The sequence below is a fragment of the Hemitrygon akajei genome, unplaced genomic scaffold (genome assembly GCF_048418815.1).
Source record: "Hemitrygon akajei unplaced genomic scaffold, sHemAka1.3 Scf000067, whole genome shotgun sequence".
Taxonomy (NCBI): Eukaryota; Metazoa; Chordata; class Chondrichthyes; order Myliobatiformes; family Dasyatidae; genus Hemitrygon; species Hemitrygon akajei.
This window is the reverse complement of record NW_027331953.1, coordinates 3944359-3962252: the sequence shown is the minus strand read 5'-3', so window position 1 is coordinate 3962252 and position 17894 is coordinate 3944359. Positions and strand designations below refer to the sequence as shown.

The 17894-nt window shown below is 41.4% G+C and overlaps 1 protein-coding gene across 1 annotated transcript in view; it reads right to left on the bottom strand.

The window, feature by feature from the left end:
* Window positions 1-202: 202 nt before the first annotated feature.
* The window catches only part of LOC140722020 (zinc-binding protein A33-like), a 40309-nt gene continuing 22617 nt past the window's right edge, over window positions 203-17894 (bottom strand). The window contains exons 4-7 of the mRNA XM_073036832.1: window positions 17511-17744; window positions 16748-16770; window positions 16542-16660; window positions 203-876 (exon numbers count right to left, since the gene is read on the bottom strand). Coding sequence (XP_072892933.1) covers window positions 317-876; window positions 16542-16660; window positions 16748-16770; window positions 17511-17744 — 936 coding nt within the window. The 3' untranslated portion in view covers window positions 203-316. The remainder of the gene's footprint in view (window positions 877-16541; window positions 16661-16747; window positions 16771-17510; window positions 17745-17894) is intronic.

Below are 17894 nucleotides of genomic sequence, written 5' to 3'. Positions count from 1 at the left end.
TCGCATGACCTTTATCATCCTCCACCTCACTATCTGCTCTAACACTCTGGTTCCCCTCCCACTGCAAATCTAGTTTAACCCCCTCCCCGAGCAGCACTGGCAAATCTACCCGCAAGGATGTTGGTCCCCCTCCAGTTCAGGGGCAAACCGTCCCGTCGGAACAAGCCCCACCTTCCCGAGAACAAAGCCCAATTGTCCAGAATCATGAAGCCCTCCCTCCTGCACCGTCTCCTTAGCCACGTATTTAGCTGCACTCTCCGCACATTTGTATTTACAGGGACTTTACTCCTGACGCCGGTCCCGGAACAGGACCCGATTACAGACCCGGAGCGGAACCGGAGCAGATTCTCAGCCACTGGTTTCCATCCCAGGTCATGAGGAAAGGATAAAGTTTCCCCGTGAATTTATTCCCAGTGAAGGTGTGGAGATGGGACTTGGTCTCCGCGTTGTAAAATGAAACTGTCCCGGACTCGTAACTGAGATAAACTCCCACCCTCCCGGGGATGGGACCGGCAGGGAGACGGGACTCGGGGGAGGTGAGACCACGGATCACGTCATCATCCCGATGTAACACGTCATAATCCCGCCCGATGACCCAGAATCCCGTCTCCGGACTCAGACTGACCCATCCCTTCCTCTCCACAGACTCTGCGGCGACTCCCAGACTCCAGAACCGAATCCCCGTCACCTCCACCTCCCAGTAATGTCTCCCCGATGTGAATCCCTCCGATCCCAGCACACAAGGCCAGCGACAGTGTGTGAATCTCTTCCCGGTGTCAGGGAGATTCCTCCAGGTCCCGGTCCGTATCAAACTCTTCCGATCCTCAGACACCTCGACACACGGACTCGCCGTTTCCACATCCAGGGTGACAGAGACTGGGGGGAGAAGCAAAGAATTAGATAGTCCGCTGGGATCGGGGGGAGACTCGGGCAGCGCGGCCCCGGGGATCGGGGGGAGACAAGGACAGCGCGGCCCCGGAGATCGAGGAGAGACTCGGGCCGCGCCGCCCCGGGGATGGGTTGGTGAGAGTCGGGCGGCGCGGCCCCGAGGATCGGGGTGAGACTCGGGCAGCGCGGCCCCGTGGTTTGACCCGACGAAAGCGGATGGACAACTAATGTCTCCCCAAGGGTTTTCCGCTGGACGGAGAGCAGAGAGACCCCTGGCCCTTGACTCCTCAGACAGGAGAAACATCCTCCCTCACTCCTGCCTGTTGACCCCTGAAAGAATTTTGTGTTTCCATGAGATCTCCTCTCATTCTTCGAAACTGGGAACAGAGAACAGGAACAGGCCCGTCATACAATGTTCACATTCATTTGTGCGTGTGAAGTGGGGCAGTGTGATGGTTTGAGACAGTAAAGGAGGAGATAATGGGAACCAGTAGGGGAGAGATGAATGGCAGATTGAACCAGGAGGAGGAGGGGTGGAAAGCCTTTGGGTGAACTGTGTGTGTAGGCGTAATGAGAAGCTGGAGGGGGCAAAGATGGCAGATGAGGATGACTTTGCCCTCTTTCCCACAACCCCATCCCCCGCAGCCCCTCATTCGGACAGGGGATGAATTTGCAGGAACCCTTAAGCAACACAGGTCTTGATGAAGTGTTTCAGTCTGAACCGTGGACTGTTTACTCTTTTCCATAGAAATTTCCCGGCCTGCTGTAACCCGAACAATTTTTTTTTAATTGAATTTTCAAATAGGTTACAGAAAGGAAGAAAACCCTTTCCCCTCCCCCCAACATCCCGATAGAAAAAAAAGAACAAAAAATAAAGAAAGAAAGAAAGAATGCCTGGATATCGGAAGATCCCCACATGCTCCACGGAGTTCATAATAGCTTTAATATGTATATTTATTTCTTTCCCCAGATAACCAATAATTTTATCTTCGGAGCACCTATATATTTAATCCTATTTTTTGTAAATAAGGGTGCAAGATTTTCAGAAATATTTTATATTTATATCTTAAATTATAAGTAATTTTTTCAAGTGGAATACAGCTAAAAATTTCATTCTTCCGACGATCTATACTTAAGTATGAATCCGATTTCCAAGTAACTGCAATAGCCTTTTTGGCTACTGCAAATGCAATTTTTATGAATTTTTTCTGATGTTTATTCAATTTGGATTTTGATTTTATCCCTTCAATATCGCCTTGTAAAAACAATATTGGATTGTGTGGAAGTTGTATTCCAATAACTTGTTCCAGTAAAACTCTTAAATTTGTCCAAAAGGTTGAATTTTAGAACAAGACCAAGTAGAGTGTAAAAAATTACCAATTTCTTGATTACATCGAAAACATTGATCAGATAAATTTGAGTTTAATCTATTTATTTTTTGTGGTCTAATATATATTTGATGTAAAAAGTTATATAGTACTAATCATAGTCGAACATTTGTTGTATTTGTCATACTGTGAAGACATAATCTTGACCAACTTGTTTCATCAATTTTAATATTCAAATCAGTTTCCCATTTTTGTCTTGACTTATGAATTCCTTGTTTAATTGCCTGTTTTTGAATCAAATTATACATACCAGAAATATTTTTTTAATTTTTCCTTTATGAATAAAAGTTACTATTTCATTAGGTTTCAGCAATAACATTGTTTGACCCAGTTTACCTCTTAAATAAGTCCTTAATTGGAAATAACAGAAAAGAGTGTTATTTGATATTTTATATTTATTCTTTAATTGGTCAAATGACATTAATATACCTCCTTCAAAACAGTCTCATATATATCTAATCCCTTTGTGAAACCAGTTATTTAAAAGTTGATTATACATTGTAAAAGGGATAAATTTATTTTGAATTAAAGGTCTCTTTGCTAATAAAGATTTCTTTATCTCATTGTCAACATTTATCTTATTCCATAAATCAATCAAATGTTTTAGTATAGGAGATTCTTTCTTTTCCCGTATCCATTTAGATTCCCATTTATATATAAAATCTTCTGGTATATTTTCTCCTATTTTGTCTAATTCTATTCTAATCCATGCTGCTTTATCTTCATCAAGAAAAGATGCAATAAATGTAAGTTGATTTGCTTTGTAATAATTCTTAAAATTTGGTAATTGTAACCCTCCTAGGTCAAATTTCCATGTCAATTTTTTCCAGCGATATTCTTGACATCTTACCTTTCCGAAGGAATTTCCTCACACATTTATTTAACTCTTGAAAAATTTTCTGTGATAATTGTATTGGTAATGTTTGGAATAAATATTCTAATCTAGGGCTCTACCTATTAATGTTATTGATAACATCATCCATTTATCAAGATCCTCTTGAATTTTTTCAATAATGGCAAATAATTTAATTTATATAAATTCTTTATATCATTATCAACTCTTATACCTAAATATTTTATACTATTTATTGGCCATCTAAATTGAGTTATTAATCGACATTGCTGTAATCTCCTTTAGTAAGTGGTAGAGTTTTACTTTTATCCCAATTTATTTTGTACCCTGATATTTTCCTATATTCTTCCAATCTAGAAGATAATTTACGCAACAAATGTAATGGGTTAGTTAGATAAATCAGAACATCATCAGTAAATAAGCTAATCTTATATTCCTCCAGATTAACTCTGAAACCCATAATATCTGAAGCAGTTCTAATCAATTCAGCTAATGGTTCTATCGCCAACACAAGTAAAGCAGGTGATAATGGACAACCTTGTCTAGTTGACCTTGTTAACTGAAATTATGTTGAAATTTGGCCTTTTGTCACCACTTTAGCTTTGGGGTTAGTATTTAAGGTTTTAATCCATTTTATAAAATATACTCCTAATCCATATTTTTACAATACCTTAGATAAAAAATCCCATTCCAATCTATCAAATGTTTTTTCTGCATCCAAAGCAACTGCTACATTCATTTCTTCCCTCTTTTGTGCCAAATGAATTATGCTAAGTAATCGAGTTACATTATCTGCCGATTGTCTATTTTTAATAAATCCTGTTTGGTCCATGTGTATTAATTTTGGTAAGTATTTAGATAATCTGTTAGATAAAATCTTTGCTATTATTTTATAATCCGTGTTCAACAAAGAAATAGTTCTATATGGTGTTGGTTTTAAAAGATCTCTGTCTTTTTTTGGCAATACTATTAAAATAGCTGTCGAAAAAGATTCTGGAAGTTTATGCGTTCTTTCCGCTTGGTGTATTAGCTCCATAAAAGGAGGAATTAATAAATCTTTAAACTTTTTGTAAAATTCAGGCGGAAAACCATCTTCTCCTGGAGATTTATTACTCTGAAGTGATCCTAGAGCTTCTTCGACCTCTTTTAATGTAAAAGGCACATCTAATCCCTTCTGTTCTTCCAAATTCAATTTTGGGAGAGTTATTTGTGATAAAAACCTTTCTATCTCAACAATATTATTTTGTGATTCTGATTGATACAATTCAGAATAAAAAAATTTTAAAGTTTATAAAGGTTTATAAATAATTTTATTTACAGTTGTTCTAATTGCATTTATCGTTTTGGAAGCCTGGTCTGTTTTTAACTGCCAAGCAAGAATCTTGCGTGATCTTTCACCTAGTTCGTAATATCTCTGTATAGTTCTCATAATTGCTTTTTTCTGTTCGGTATGTCTGAAGTGTATTATATTGTAGTTTATTATTAACAAGTTGTCTTTGTTTTTCTTCTGTCATTTATCTTTGAGATTCTTTTTCTAATTTTGTAATCTCTTTTTCCAATTGATCTATCTCTACCAAATATTCCTTCTTAATTTTAGAAGTATAACTTATTATCTGGCCTCTGAAATATGCCTTCATCGCTTCCCATAATATAAATTTATCATCAACTGAATGTGAGTTTGTATCTAAAAAAACTTGAATCAGTTTTTTCATAAAATCACAAAAATCTTGACGTTTTAATGATATTGAATTAAATCTCCATCTGTAAATCGATTTCTCCTTATCCATCGTTATCATTGTCATTATCAAGAGGGAATGATCTGACAATATTCTTGCTTTATATTCCATATTTTTCACTCTGTCTTGAATATTCGCTGATAGTAAGAAAAAATCTATCCTTGAATAAGTTTTATGTCTAGTTGAATAAAATGAATAATCTCTTTCTCTTGGGTTAATTCTTCTCCATTTATCAATCAAATTTAAATCTTTCATCAATGATAAAGTTAATTTTACTACTTTTGGTTTTGTAACAACCTTTGTTGACCTATCTAAAACTGGGTCTAGACAAAAGTTAAATTCTCCACCTATTAATATTTTATCCTGTGCGTCAGCCAAATTCAAAAAAGCCTCCTGTATAAATTTTACATCGTTTTCATTTGGTGCATAAATATGCATAAGAGTCCATAGTTCTGAAAAGATTTGACAATGTATAATTACATATCTTCCCGCAGAATCAATTAATACGTTTTGCATTTTAATTGGTAAAGTTTTGTTGACCAAAATTGCAACTCCCCTCGCTTTTGAATTAAATGAAGCTGCTATAACATTTCCGACCCCATCTCTCTTTAATTTCTGATGTTCTATCTCTGTTAACGGCGTTTATTGTATAAAAGCTATATCTATTTTCATTTTCTTAATGTATGTTTAAATTCTTTTTCTTTTCACCGGTCCATTAAGCCCATTAACATTAAAACTTTAAAAAATCAGTAAATTAGTCATTATGTTTAACGTGGTTACTCCAGTCTATAATAATACATAATATTTCAACTCTCATAGTACCTTGGGGAATTATTTTAAAATTCTCCATGTTGATATGTGTCTCCCCTCCGATCATCCAGGCAAAGAAAGAAAGATAAAAGAAAAATAAAACCCCTGCTAATTTTGTGAATGAAAAAAAAAACACAACATTACCCCCCTCCGTTGTGCGGGTCATTGCAAACGCCATGATTACACACGTGAATCCCGTACCGATCGATCCGAAGTTCCCCCAGCTCCCCCGTAACATGAAAAAAGTATATATAAGAAAAAATAATATCACTACTCTCGATTAATATTTCTCAAATTTTTACCTTTCTCCCCCTGTATCATATAATTAAAAGTATATTTAAATGTTCTTCTGTCCTTAATGTCCATCATTTCACTTCAGTGTCCCTGTCGTCATCTTTAAACTGTTTCACTTTTAAAACTTTACTGTGACTAGCGAATAGTTGGGAGTTGTTGTGTTCTTGTGCAAACTCCTCTGCATCCCGATGATCAGTAAAAAATCTTCTTTTTCCGTCATCCAAAAAATTTATCCGTGTTGCTGGGTGGCGCAATATAAATTTATAACCCTTTTTCCATAAAACATTTTTCGCTGGCTTAAATTTCTTCTTTCTCTCCAAAAGGTCATAACTTATATCAGGATAGAAAAGAACTTTATCTTGATATCTTAAGCATTTTATCAAGATTGGTCGTGGGTTTTGATCTTAAAGCTCTGTGGACCCTTTCGATTTCAATCAACTGGGTTCCCTCTTCCATTTCCAAACTTTCCGGGATCCATTTTTTAAAAAAAATTATTGGATCCTCCCCCTCTATCCCTTCTTTTAAGACCAACAATTTTAATATTATTCTGTCTACTAAAATTTTCAAGCACGTCTATTTTTTCCAACAGTCGTTTTCTTTCTGATGTCCAGGCAAGAGTATTATCTTCCATTTTCTTCACTCTCTCAATAGTGTCTCCCGTTATTTCTTCCAGATTTTTAACTTTCTTGTCCATTTTCTCCTGTTTTTTCACCATTTTATCAAACATAGCCTTCGTATTTTTAATATCTTGTATTATTTTTAATTTTTGAAATTCTTTTAATTCATGCATTATTTGCACCAAAGAAGGAACTCTTATGTGTCCAGAATATCTTCCACATCCAATCTCTTCCTGTAGTTCTTCTTTTACCTCCTCATCTTCATCTGTATGTGCCAGAGATTCCGAATCCACCGCGGGTTCATTGTCACTTCCGCTTCCAATCGTAGCTGGGATTTGTAGTTCAATATGCTCAAGTTTGCGCATGCCCTTTCCTGCGCGCACGCTCAGTTCCTTCTTGGAGACTATTGATGCTGCGGGCGATTTCTGTTCTGTATCGCCGGATTGAGATGTACTTGAGTCCGAGGCTTCTTCATGGTGGCCGGCTCAACTTGTACTATCTTCAAAGTAATAGTTTTTTTCCTTGTCTGTTTAGGAGGCATATCTAAGGAAAATCCTGAGTAGTTTAGACGTAGTTTTTAGGAAATATTTACTAACTTTTCTTCACTTACACATTAATTTATTAGTTTTTTTTACGGGAGAGCTGGATATCCGCGTCTCGATCCCACGTCATCACGTGACGTCCCCCCCAAACAATTTGTGAGTGTTACTCTGCTTTAAATATACTCAATTATTTGGCCTCCACAGCTGCCTGTGGCAGATTCACTATCCTGTGGATAAAGGAACTCCTCCTCATCTCTGTCCTAAATGGACATCCCTTTAGTCGGAGGCTGTGCATACCGTTCTCGACCCACCCACATCCTCCCAACATCAACTCTCTCCAGACAGGTGTCAGAGAGATCTGGCGAGACCCTTCATCAGGACCTGTGTAGCTTGGATTACCAGCATCTGCAGATTTTCTCCTGTTTGATTTTTAAAGCAGAAGTTAATAAGTAACCTTCTTGATTAGTCAGAGTCTCAAAAGCTATGGGGAGGAGGCGGGAGAATAGGGTTGAGAGGGATAATAAATCAGCCATTCTTCTAAACTCCGGGGAGTACAGGCCCAGAACCATCAAACACTCTTATATGTTAACTCTTTCATTCCCGGAATCATTCTTGTGAATCTTCTGGACCCCCTCCAATGCCAGTACATGATTTCCGATAGAAGGGACCCAAAACTGCTCACAATACTCCAAGTGTGGTCTGACCAATGCCTTATTAAAACCTCAGAATTACATCCTTGCTCTTGTACTCTAATCCTCTCGAAATGAAAGCAAACATTGAGTTGGCCAATCTTACCACTGACACAAACTGCAAGTTAACCTTCAGGGAATCCTGCACAAGGACACCCAAGTCCCTTTGCACCTCTGATTTTTGAATTTCGCCCTGTTTACAGAATTGTCTATGCGTTTACTTCCTTCGACCAAAGTCGTACCTGCCCAAGTTTGTACCTGCCAAACTCTACCTGTGCTACAAGATCCTTATTACGTATACTGGTTCATTCAAATAAGACCATAAGACAAAGCAGCAGAAGCCAGTCATTCGGTCGTTCGAATCTGTTCCGCCATTTTATCATGAGCTGATCCATTCTTCCATTTATTCCCACTTCCCCACCTTCTCACCGTGACCTTTGATGCCCTGGCTACTCACATACCTATCAATCTCTGTCTTAAATACACCCAATGACTTGGCTTCCACTGCCACAAGAAATTCACAGATTCACCACCCTCTAGCTAAAAAAAAGTTTCTTCGCATCTCCCTTCTGAATGGGCGCCCTTCAATCCTTAAGTCATGCTCTCTTGTACTAGACTCCCCCACCATGGGAAACAACATTGCCACATCCACTCTGTCCAAGCCTTTTAACATTCGAAATGTTTCTGTGAGGTTCCCCCCATTCTTCTAAACTCCAAGGACTACAGTCCAAGAGCGCTCAAATGTTCCACATATCTTAACCCTCTCATTCCAGGAATCATTCTAGTGAATCTTCTCTGAACCCTCTCCAATGTCAGAACATCCTTTCTTAAATAAGGAGCCCAAAATGCACACAGTATTCCAAGTGAGGTCTTACCAGAGCCTTATAGAGCCTCAACATTACATCCCTGCTCCTATACTCTAATCTTCTAGAAATGAATGCCAACATTGCATTCGCCTTCTTCACCACCGACTCAACCTGGAGGTTAACCTTAAGGGTATCCTGCACGAGCACTCCCAAGTCCCATTGCACCTCAGAATTTTGAATTCTCTCTCCATTTAAATAATAGGCTGCCCGTTTATTTCTTTTACCACCGTGCATGACTATACACTTTTCAACATTGTATTTCATTTGCCACTACTTTGACCATTCTCCCAATCTATCCGAGTCTCCCTGCAGACTCTCTGTTTCCTCAGCACTACCGGCCCCTCCACCTATCTTTGTATCATCAGCAAACCTAGCCACAAAGCCATCTATTCCATAATCCAAATCGTTGATATACAACGTAAAAAGAAGCGGCCCCAACACGGACCCCTGTGGAACACCACTGGTAACTGGCAGACAACCAGAATGGGACCCTTTATTCCCTCTCTCTGTTTCCTGCCAATCAGCCAACGCTCTATCCACATATGTAACTTTCCCGTAATTCCATGGGCTCTTATCTTGTTTAGCAGCCTCATGTGTGGCACCTTGTCAAAGGCCTTCTGAACATCCAAAGACACAACATCCACTGCATCTCCCTTGTCTAGCCTACTTGTAATTACCTCAAAACATTTCAATGGGTTTGTCAGGCAGGATTTTCCTTTAAGGAAACCATGCTGAGTTTGGCCTATCTTGTCATATGCTCCAGATACTCGGTAACCTCATCCTTGACAATTGACTCCAACAACTTCCCAACCACCGATGTCAAGCTAACAGGTATATAATTTACTTTTTGCTTCCTTGCCCCCTTCTTAAATACCAGAGCGGCATTTACAATCTTCCACTCCTCCGGAACCATCCCAGAGTCCATTGACTTTTGAAAGATCATTGCTAATGCCTCCGCGATCTCTTCCCTGACATCCTTGAGTGTCCGGTATACTGCTGATATCATCCTCACTGATGCAAATACTCGTTCAGTTCTTCAGTCATCTCCTTATCTCCGATTACAATTTCTCCAGCATTATTTGCTGTCGGTTCTATATCAACTCTCACCTGTTTTTTACTCTTTATATACTTGAATAAGCTTTTAGTATATTCTTTGATATTATTTGTAAGCTTCCTTTCATAGTTCATCTTTTCCCTCTCAATGGCCTTCTTAGTTTCCTTTTGTAAGCTTTTAAAAACTTCCCAATCCTCTGTCTTCACACTAATTTTTGTTTCCTTGAATGTCCTCTCCTTTGCTTTTAATTTGGCTTTTACTTCTCTTGTCAGCCACGGTCGCATCCTTTTTCCATTCGAAAATTTCTTCTTTTTTGGAATATATCTGTCTAGAACCTTCCTCACTTCTCACATAAACTCCAGCTACTGCTGCTCTGCTGTCCTCTCGCTAGTGTCCCTTTCCAGTCAAATTTGGCCAGTTCCTCTCTCATGCCTCTGTAATTTCCTTTACTCCACTGAAATACCGACACATCGGATTTCGGCTTCTCTTTCTCAAATTCACAGTGAACTCAATCATGTTACGATCACTGCCTCCAAACGGTTCTTTCACCTCAATCTCTCTAATCACCTCTGGTTCATTACACAATATCCAATCCAGTACCTCTGATCCCCTAGTGGGCTCAGCAACAAGCTGTTCTGAAAAGCCATCTCGTAGACATTCTACAAATTCTCTCTCTTCAGATCCAGTGTCGACCTGATTTTCCCGATCCACTCGCATGTTAAAATCCCCCACAATTATCATAACACTGCCCTTCTGGCAAGCCTTTTCTATTTCCTGTTGTAATTTGTAGTCCACCTCACTGCAGCTGTTAGGAGGCCTGTATATAACTGCCATCAGGGTGCTGTTACCCCTGCGATTTCTTAGCTCAACCCAGAAAGATTCTGCACCTTCTGATCCTATATCACCTCTTTTTAATGATTTATTATCATTTCTTACCAATAAAGCCACGCCACCCCCTCTGCCTACCTGCCTGTCCTTCCGATACACCGTGTATCCTTGGACGTTCAGCTCTCAGAGACATGCATCCTTTACCCACGTCTCAGTGATGGCCACAAAATTATACTGTCAATCTGTAGCTGTACGACAAGATCATCCACCTTACGCCTTATGCTGTGTGTATTTAAGTATAACACCTTAAGTCCAGTGTTTGATACTTTTTGTTTTGATTGCATTGCAACTCATCCCAGTGGTTTCAAATTTGCCCCATCACCTGCCTGTCCTTCCTGATATCTTTACTGCTCACTATCTTAGATTTATTTCTCTTTTACCCCTCTTCCACTCTAACATTCCGGTTTACCATCCCCCTGCCAAATTAGTTTAAACACTCCCTAACAGCTCTATTAAACATTCCCGCTGTGGTTCAGGTGTAACCCGTCCTTTTTGAACAGGTAATACTTCCCCCTGAAGAGATCCCAATGATCCAGGAATCTGAAGCCCTGCCGCCTGCACCAGTCTCTCAGCCACGCATTCATCTGCCTGATCCTACTATTCTTGCCCTCGCTGGCACGTGGCACAGGCAGCAATCCTGAGATTATTACCCAGGAGGTCCTGCTGCTCAGCTTGCTCCCTCCCTTTTCCTCTCTATGTCATTGGTACCAACATGTACCAAGACAGCTGGCTGCTCGCCCTCTCCCTTCAGGATATTCTGGACCCGATCCGAGACATCCCGTACCCTGGCACCTGGGAGGCAGCACACCATGCGGGTATCTCTACCAGGCTCACAGAATCTCCTGTCTGTTCCCCTGACTATGAAATCCCCTATGACTACCACATTCCTCTTCTCCCTCCTTCCCTCCTGCACAACAGCGCCAGGCTCAGTGCCAGAGACCCGGTCACCGTGGCCGTCCCCTGTCAGGTCATCCCCCTCAACAGCATCCAAAACGATATACTTGTTGCTGAGGGGGGCAGCCACAGGTGTGCTCTCCACTATCCGGGCATTTCCCTTCCCTCTCCTGACAGTCACCCAGTTTTCTGACCCCTGTAGCCTCGGGATGACTACCTCCCTGTAGCTCCTGTCTATCACCTCTTCATTTTCTCTAATAAGCAGTAGGTCATCAAGCTGCAGCTCCAGATCCCTAACACGGTCTCCGAGGAGCTGAATCTCGGTTCACCTGGTGCAGATGTGGCTATCAGGGAGGCTGGAGGTCTCCCAGGATTCCCACATCTGACACCCTGAACAAAGCACTAACCCTGCAGACATGCTACCTAATTCTACAGGAATGAAACAAAGAAAGATAGGTCTACTCACCCACTTACTTCACCAAACACACAAACTTTTTAAACCGTTAGCTAATGTGCCCTGCTGTTCCCCCATCCGTCGGGCCGATTTGCCAAGGGGAGAAAAAGAGTCGGTTCCTCGCTCTCGCCTCTACCAGTTACTGCCTAAGCCCGTTGAACCAAAGCCCTACACTCTGCTGCCACCCACTCCGCTGCCCGCTGTATAGGGTGGTCATCTTTTTAAACATCTCCGCGCTGTCCTGCGCAGTCTCTCCATTCTTGTACACGAAGTTTTTTAAAAAAACTGCCTCCCTTCAGAATTTAGCTCCCACCCCGCCCTTCTTGTCCCAATCTAAAAAAACACTTTCAGTCCTGTATTCATCAGCCAATTCCACACTGTCCACATGAAATTCAGCAAGGCCTTTGATGGCGATGATAGACCACACTTGGAGCATTGTCTGCGTTTCCGGTTCCCGAATATGGGGAGGATGTCATTACACTGGACAGGAGGCTTCAGGAGGATGTTACCAGGACTGGGGGCTTGGGTTAAAAGCAGAGAGTGGATAAGCTTGGGCTATTCAGCTGTAGTGTAGGATGTTCAGGTATGACCCCTTATTAAGGTAAATAATTCATAAGGAGCTTAAATAACATTTCTTTTTCCAAGAAATGGGAGTACAGAACCAGAGGCCTCGGATTGAAATTGAGACGGGAAATTTTTCTGAGTGGTCTATCAGGTAATATTCTCATAGAGAGGGAGGTTGGTAAATGGAATTTGCCCTCAGACGCTGTAGAAACAGGTAAAAATAAAATGTTTTAAAATAAATTTGGGCAGGTACACAGATGGGAAATGGTTAGAGGGATGGGGGGGGGGGGGGTGGCAAACACACACAAATGGGCCATGCTCAAGAAGACATCTTAGTCTTGCACATTGATGAAGTGGGCCGTGAGTTCACCACCCATCAAACCCTCCTAGATCATCCTCCTGAGGAATCTCACCCCGGAGTCTGTCTGTGAAGTGTTGATGTGACGTCACGTCAGAGGGCAGCTCAGTGCCACAGAACAGACAGACTGGGTAAGGACGGCAGATTGCAATCCTAAATGGGCATTTGTGCCTATTTCTGTGGCCGTGTGTCACACTCTGATAGTATATCTGTGTGTGTGTGTGTGTGTGTGTGTGTGTGTGTGTGTGTGTGTGTGTGTGTGTGTGTGTGTGTGTGTGTGTGTGTGTGTGTGTGTGTGTGTGTGTGTGTGTTGATTGTGGTAAATATCCGTGTGGTGCGTATACACATTGAAGGAGCGTGTGCACATTGAAGAATTTGTATGTCACAGTGTGTCATCACATGTCTGGTGTGTATTGACAATGTGTCACACGTGATTGAGTTGTTTAAATAAATAAATCACTGTCTCTGAAAAGATTGGTTTCCAGGTTACTGAGGGAAATAACAACGTACTTTGCTGAGGCTCTGACTACAATCTGCCAATCCTTCCTGAGTATGTGTGTGAGGGAGCTTTGCCAGGCCGGTTATGCTGTGTGTGCTTCTCCCGAGATGAAATCTTGACCCATGCTTGTTGGTATGTCCGAGCTCATTCTCACAATGCTTCAATGTAGTGGTCTGATCACCATAAGACATAGGAGCAGAATTAGGTCATTTGCCTATCGAGTCTGCTCCGCCATGGCTGATCCACGTTCCCCTCCCCAGCCCCACTCCCTGGCCTTCTCCCCGTAACCTTTGATACTGTGTCCAATCTAGAACCTATCAAGCTCTGCCTTAAATACACACAACAAGTTCCACAAATTCACCAGCTGCTCCAAATTTCTCCGCATCTGTTTTAAAAAGACCCCCTCTATCTTGAGGCTGTGCCGTCTTGTCCTAAACTCCACCACCATGGGAAACATCCTTTCCACATCGACTCTGTCTAGGACTTTCAACATTCGAAAGGTTTCAATGAGATCCCCCCTCATCTTTCTAAATTCCGCGAGTACAGACACAGAGCTATCAAACGTTCCCTGTGGGATAACCCTTTCATTCCTGGAATCATCCTTATGAAATGAACCTTCTGCAATGCCAGCACACCTTTTCTTAGATGAGGAGCCCAAAATTGTTCACAATAGTCAAGGTGAGGCTTCACCAGTGCCTTATCAAGCATCAACATCACATCCCTGCACTTGGATTGAATGCTATTCTAAACCACAGATTAAAAGCCAGGAGCAACAGGCTCCGGGACAGCTTCTTCAACCAGGCCATCAGACTGATTAACTCATGTGGACAGAACTGAATTTCTATGTTATATTAACCAGCCTGTTGTACATATTATTCATCATAAATTACTATAAATTGCACATTGCACATTTAGACGGAGATGTAACATAAAGATTTTTAATCCTCATGTATATGAAGGATGTAAGTAATAAAGTCAATTGAATTCAAATCAATTTCTTGTTTGTTGTTTTTATCCCAATCATTCTTTCAGTTCCTCTCTGTAGATATTTAAAGGCTTCCTAGTCCTCTGTCTTCCTACTAATTTTTGTTTCGTTGTATGCCCTCTCTTTTGCCTTTACATTAACTTCTCTTCCCTTGTCAGCCACGGTTTTACTATTTTGCCATTTGAGTATTTATTTATTTTTGGAATAAATGAATCCTTCACCTTCCTCATTTTCCCAGAAACTGACACCATTTCTGCTCTGCTCTCATCCCTGACAGCATCTCCTTCCAATTCGCTTTGGCTAACTCCTCTCTCAGACCAGTGTAATTTCTTTCACTCCTCTGAAATACTACAACGTCAGACTTTACTTTCTCCTTATCAAATTTCAAGTTGAACTCAGTCATGTTGTGAGCACTGCCTCCTAAGGGTTCTTTTAACTACTCACCTCTGGTTCAATACATAACACTCAATCCAGTAGAGCTGTTCCCCGAGTCGGCTCAACGACAAACTGCTCTAGAAAGACATCACATTGCATTCAACAAACTCACTCTCTTGAGATCCTTTACCAACCTGATTTTCCCAATTGCCCTGCATGTTGAAATCTCCCATGATTATCATAACATTGTCCTTTTCATCAGCCTTTTCTATTTCCAGCTGTAATCTGTGGGCCTCAACCCACTGACTGTTGGGAGGCCTGTATATGACTGGTGTCAGTGTCATTTTTACTTTTGCAGTTCCTTACCTCAACCCACAAGGATTCAACATCTTCCAATCCTATGTCACATCTAGCTGCTAATTTACCAGCAGAGCCACACCACCCCATCAGCCTTCCTTCCTTCCTCCGATACATTGTGTAACCTTGAACATTCAGCTCCCAACTATAACCATCCTTCAGCCACGATTCCGTGATGGCCACAACATCATACTTGACAATCTGTAATCGAGCAACGAGATCATCCACCTTATTTCTCATACTCCATGCATTGAGATATAGCACTTTGTGTACTGTATCTGCTACCCTTTTTAATTCTGCATCTCTAATGCACTGATACTCAACATGCTGGCTGCAATTTTCTCCTCTCATCTGTCCGCCCTATCTGACAGTCTGACTGCATGCTGTCTTTGATTTTTCCCATCAGTCCTATCCCTTCACTCCACTTCCAACCCCCCCACCCCACCAAATTAGTTTAAACCCTCCCCGACAGATCTATCAAACCTCTTTGTGAGAATATTGTTTTCCCTCGGGTCGAGGTGCGACCCATCCCTTTTGAGCAGGTCATTCCTCCACCAGATGAGATCCCGATGATCCAAGAACCTGAATCCCTGTCCCCAGCACCATCTTCTCAGCCATGCTCTATCTGCCAAATTATCCTGTTTCTACCCTCACCAGCACGGGGCACAGGCAGCAATCCAGAAATTACAACCCTGGGGATGCTGCTTCAGAGCTTTCTACCAAGCTCTCCAAATTCTATTTTCAGGACCTCTTTGCTTTTACTTCCAATGTCATTGTCACAAATTTACCAAGATATCTGGCTCTTTTCCTTCCCTCTCTAAAATGCTGCGGACACGATTCGAGGCATCCCTGACCCTGGCAGCGAGGAGGCAACATACCATTTGGGTGTCCTGTTCACATCAATAGAGTCTCCTGTCTGTTCCCCGAAGGATTGAGTCCCCAATCACGACCAATCCCCTCTTCGGATTCTAACAACAGTGAGAGATGCTGATCCGGAAGGTGGAAGAGCTGCGTCAATCAGAGTCTGCACTCACAGGGCACATGAAGGACTTGTGTATTTTCCTGACAATCCCTGTCACCACACTGATACCTGCTTTTATTCCCTATAATATTATAATCAGTATTAAATTCTCAGTTCCTCTGGTAGATCCAAACTCATGTCCTGGTGTGTTAGTGCATTTGCCTGGGATTGGAACACAGTGGTTCATTTGACAGTCCTGTGTATTGGTTGTATTGTGACCCTGTGCTGGTGTGTCCAGGGGTCTGACATTTCCAGCTGACCATGTGACAGTGATGTCTCCCAGTCGGTGGGGTTGATGTGGAATAAACTTCAGTTCCCCTTCAGCCCGGTATTACAGACAATCTTTGCGTCAAATTGGAACAAAACTGAGCTTTATAAACAAGGAGAAAGGAATCTTTGTAAGTTTTACCTCGATTAATAGCATCAAGAGTTTCTCTCAGCACTGTTTTCAATAAATAGAGGTGATCGAATTTTTCAACCGGTAGGGTCTCATCTGTCACTGCCAATTCCTGGATATCATCATTAATCCTGTAAATATTAAACTGCTGGTTATAAATTGCTATTCTGAACTATTTTACAAATCCATTCAGGGTTTCAGTAAAGACCATGTCCTACCTTCTGTTCCGATCAGCTTCCTTCTGAAATAAATAAAAGACAAATCCGATTAGACTTGGTCTTACTGTCCATATCCTGAATTTCATTCAAATCATTACAAGGTGTTGAAAATTCCCACTCCCACAGTCACTCACATACACGGACAATACAGAACCACGGGGTAACTTAGAAGGAAAGTTTCTGAATGTCAGACCATTACTGAGAGGATGGAGCTTACAGAGAAGACAGGACAGGCTGTGCATTATCATCTGGATATGACGTCAGTGTGATAGGATGGAGGAATTTAAGATCAGTGATGTATGTGATTGTGTGCGGGAGGCAAAAGTACCTCTATTTATGGGGAGAAAATGGGCCGAATGGCCTGGTTATGTTTTGAACGATTGAATGGTATCTGTAAAAGTAAAGAGACAATAATAGTTTTCCTAATCTGATGGAAACCGGATACAGAAGATAAGTCTGATGTGTGGGTGAAACTCTTTGTTCTCACTGATTGACAGAGAGACCCTCACACCCACCGCACCAGACACACTCACAGCCTGTGACTGGAAATGGGAGTTAACGAGAGTTTTAGAGGGTATTTAATGTAGAATTAAGGACACAGTCAGCAGCTCTGTGTTATGATCGGAGTAAATAATTTCAGAGAGATTTGTATTCTGTCCTGGGATGTACAGAAGTTATGGGCCTCGGTGATGTGTTTATTTCAAATATACCACTGTTCATTCAGTGCCCTCTGACAGAAACAAATTGAAATATCATCCCTCACCTTGAGAAATATAGCGCTGTCTTTCTGATCCATCTGTTCCTTTAACTTTGAGATTTCCTCCTGAATACTCCTTATATTCTTTTGAAGAGCTAGAAGATTTTTCTCCATTGGGTTGAGAATCCTCTTCCCTTCTTCACTGAGATCCCTGAGTAAGCTCTGCTCTTTCTCAGTGATAATCTGGCGCAGTTCAGCAAACTGGGATGTGATGTGGGACTGAAGGCTGTGTGACTGTTCCTGTTGAATAAAAGGTGAAGATTAATATGCAGCATTGCTGTGTTTTGTTTCCTTTTGTCGTTAAGTTCGGTCTATTAGAGTCCATGCTACTTCTGAGTGCATTCCCGTCAACACCATTCCCTCACGTTATCCTGAAACCTATTCTCCCTC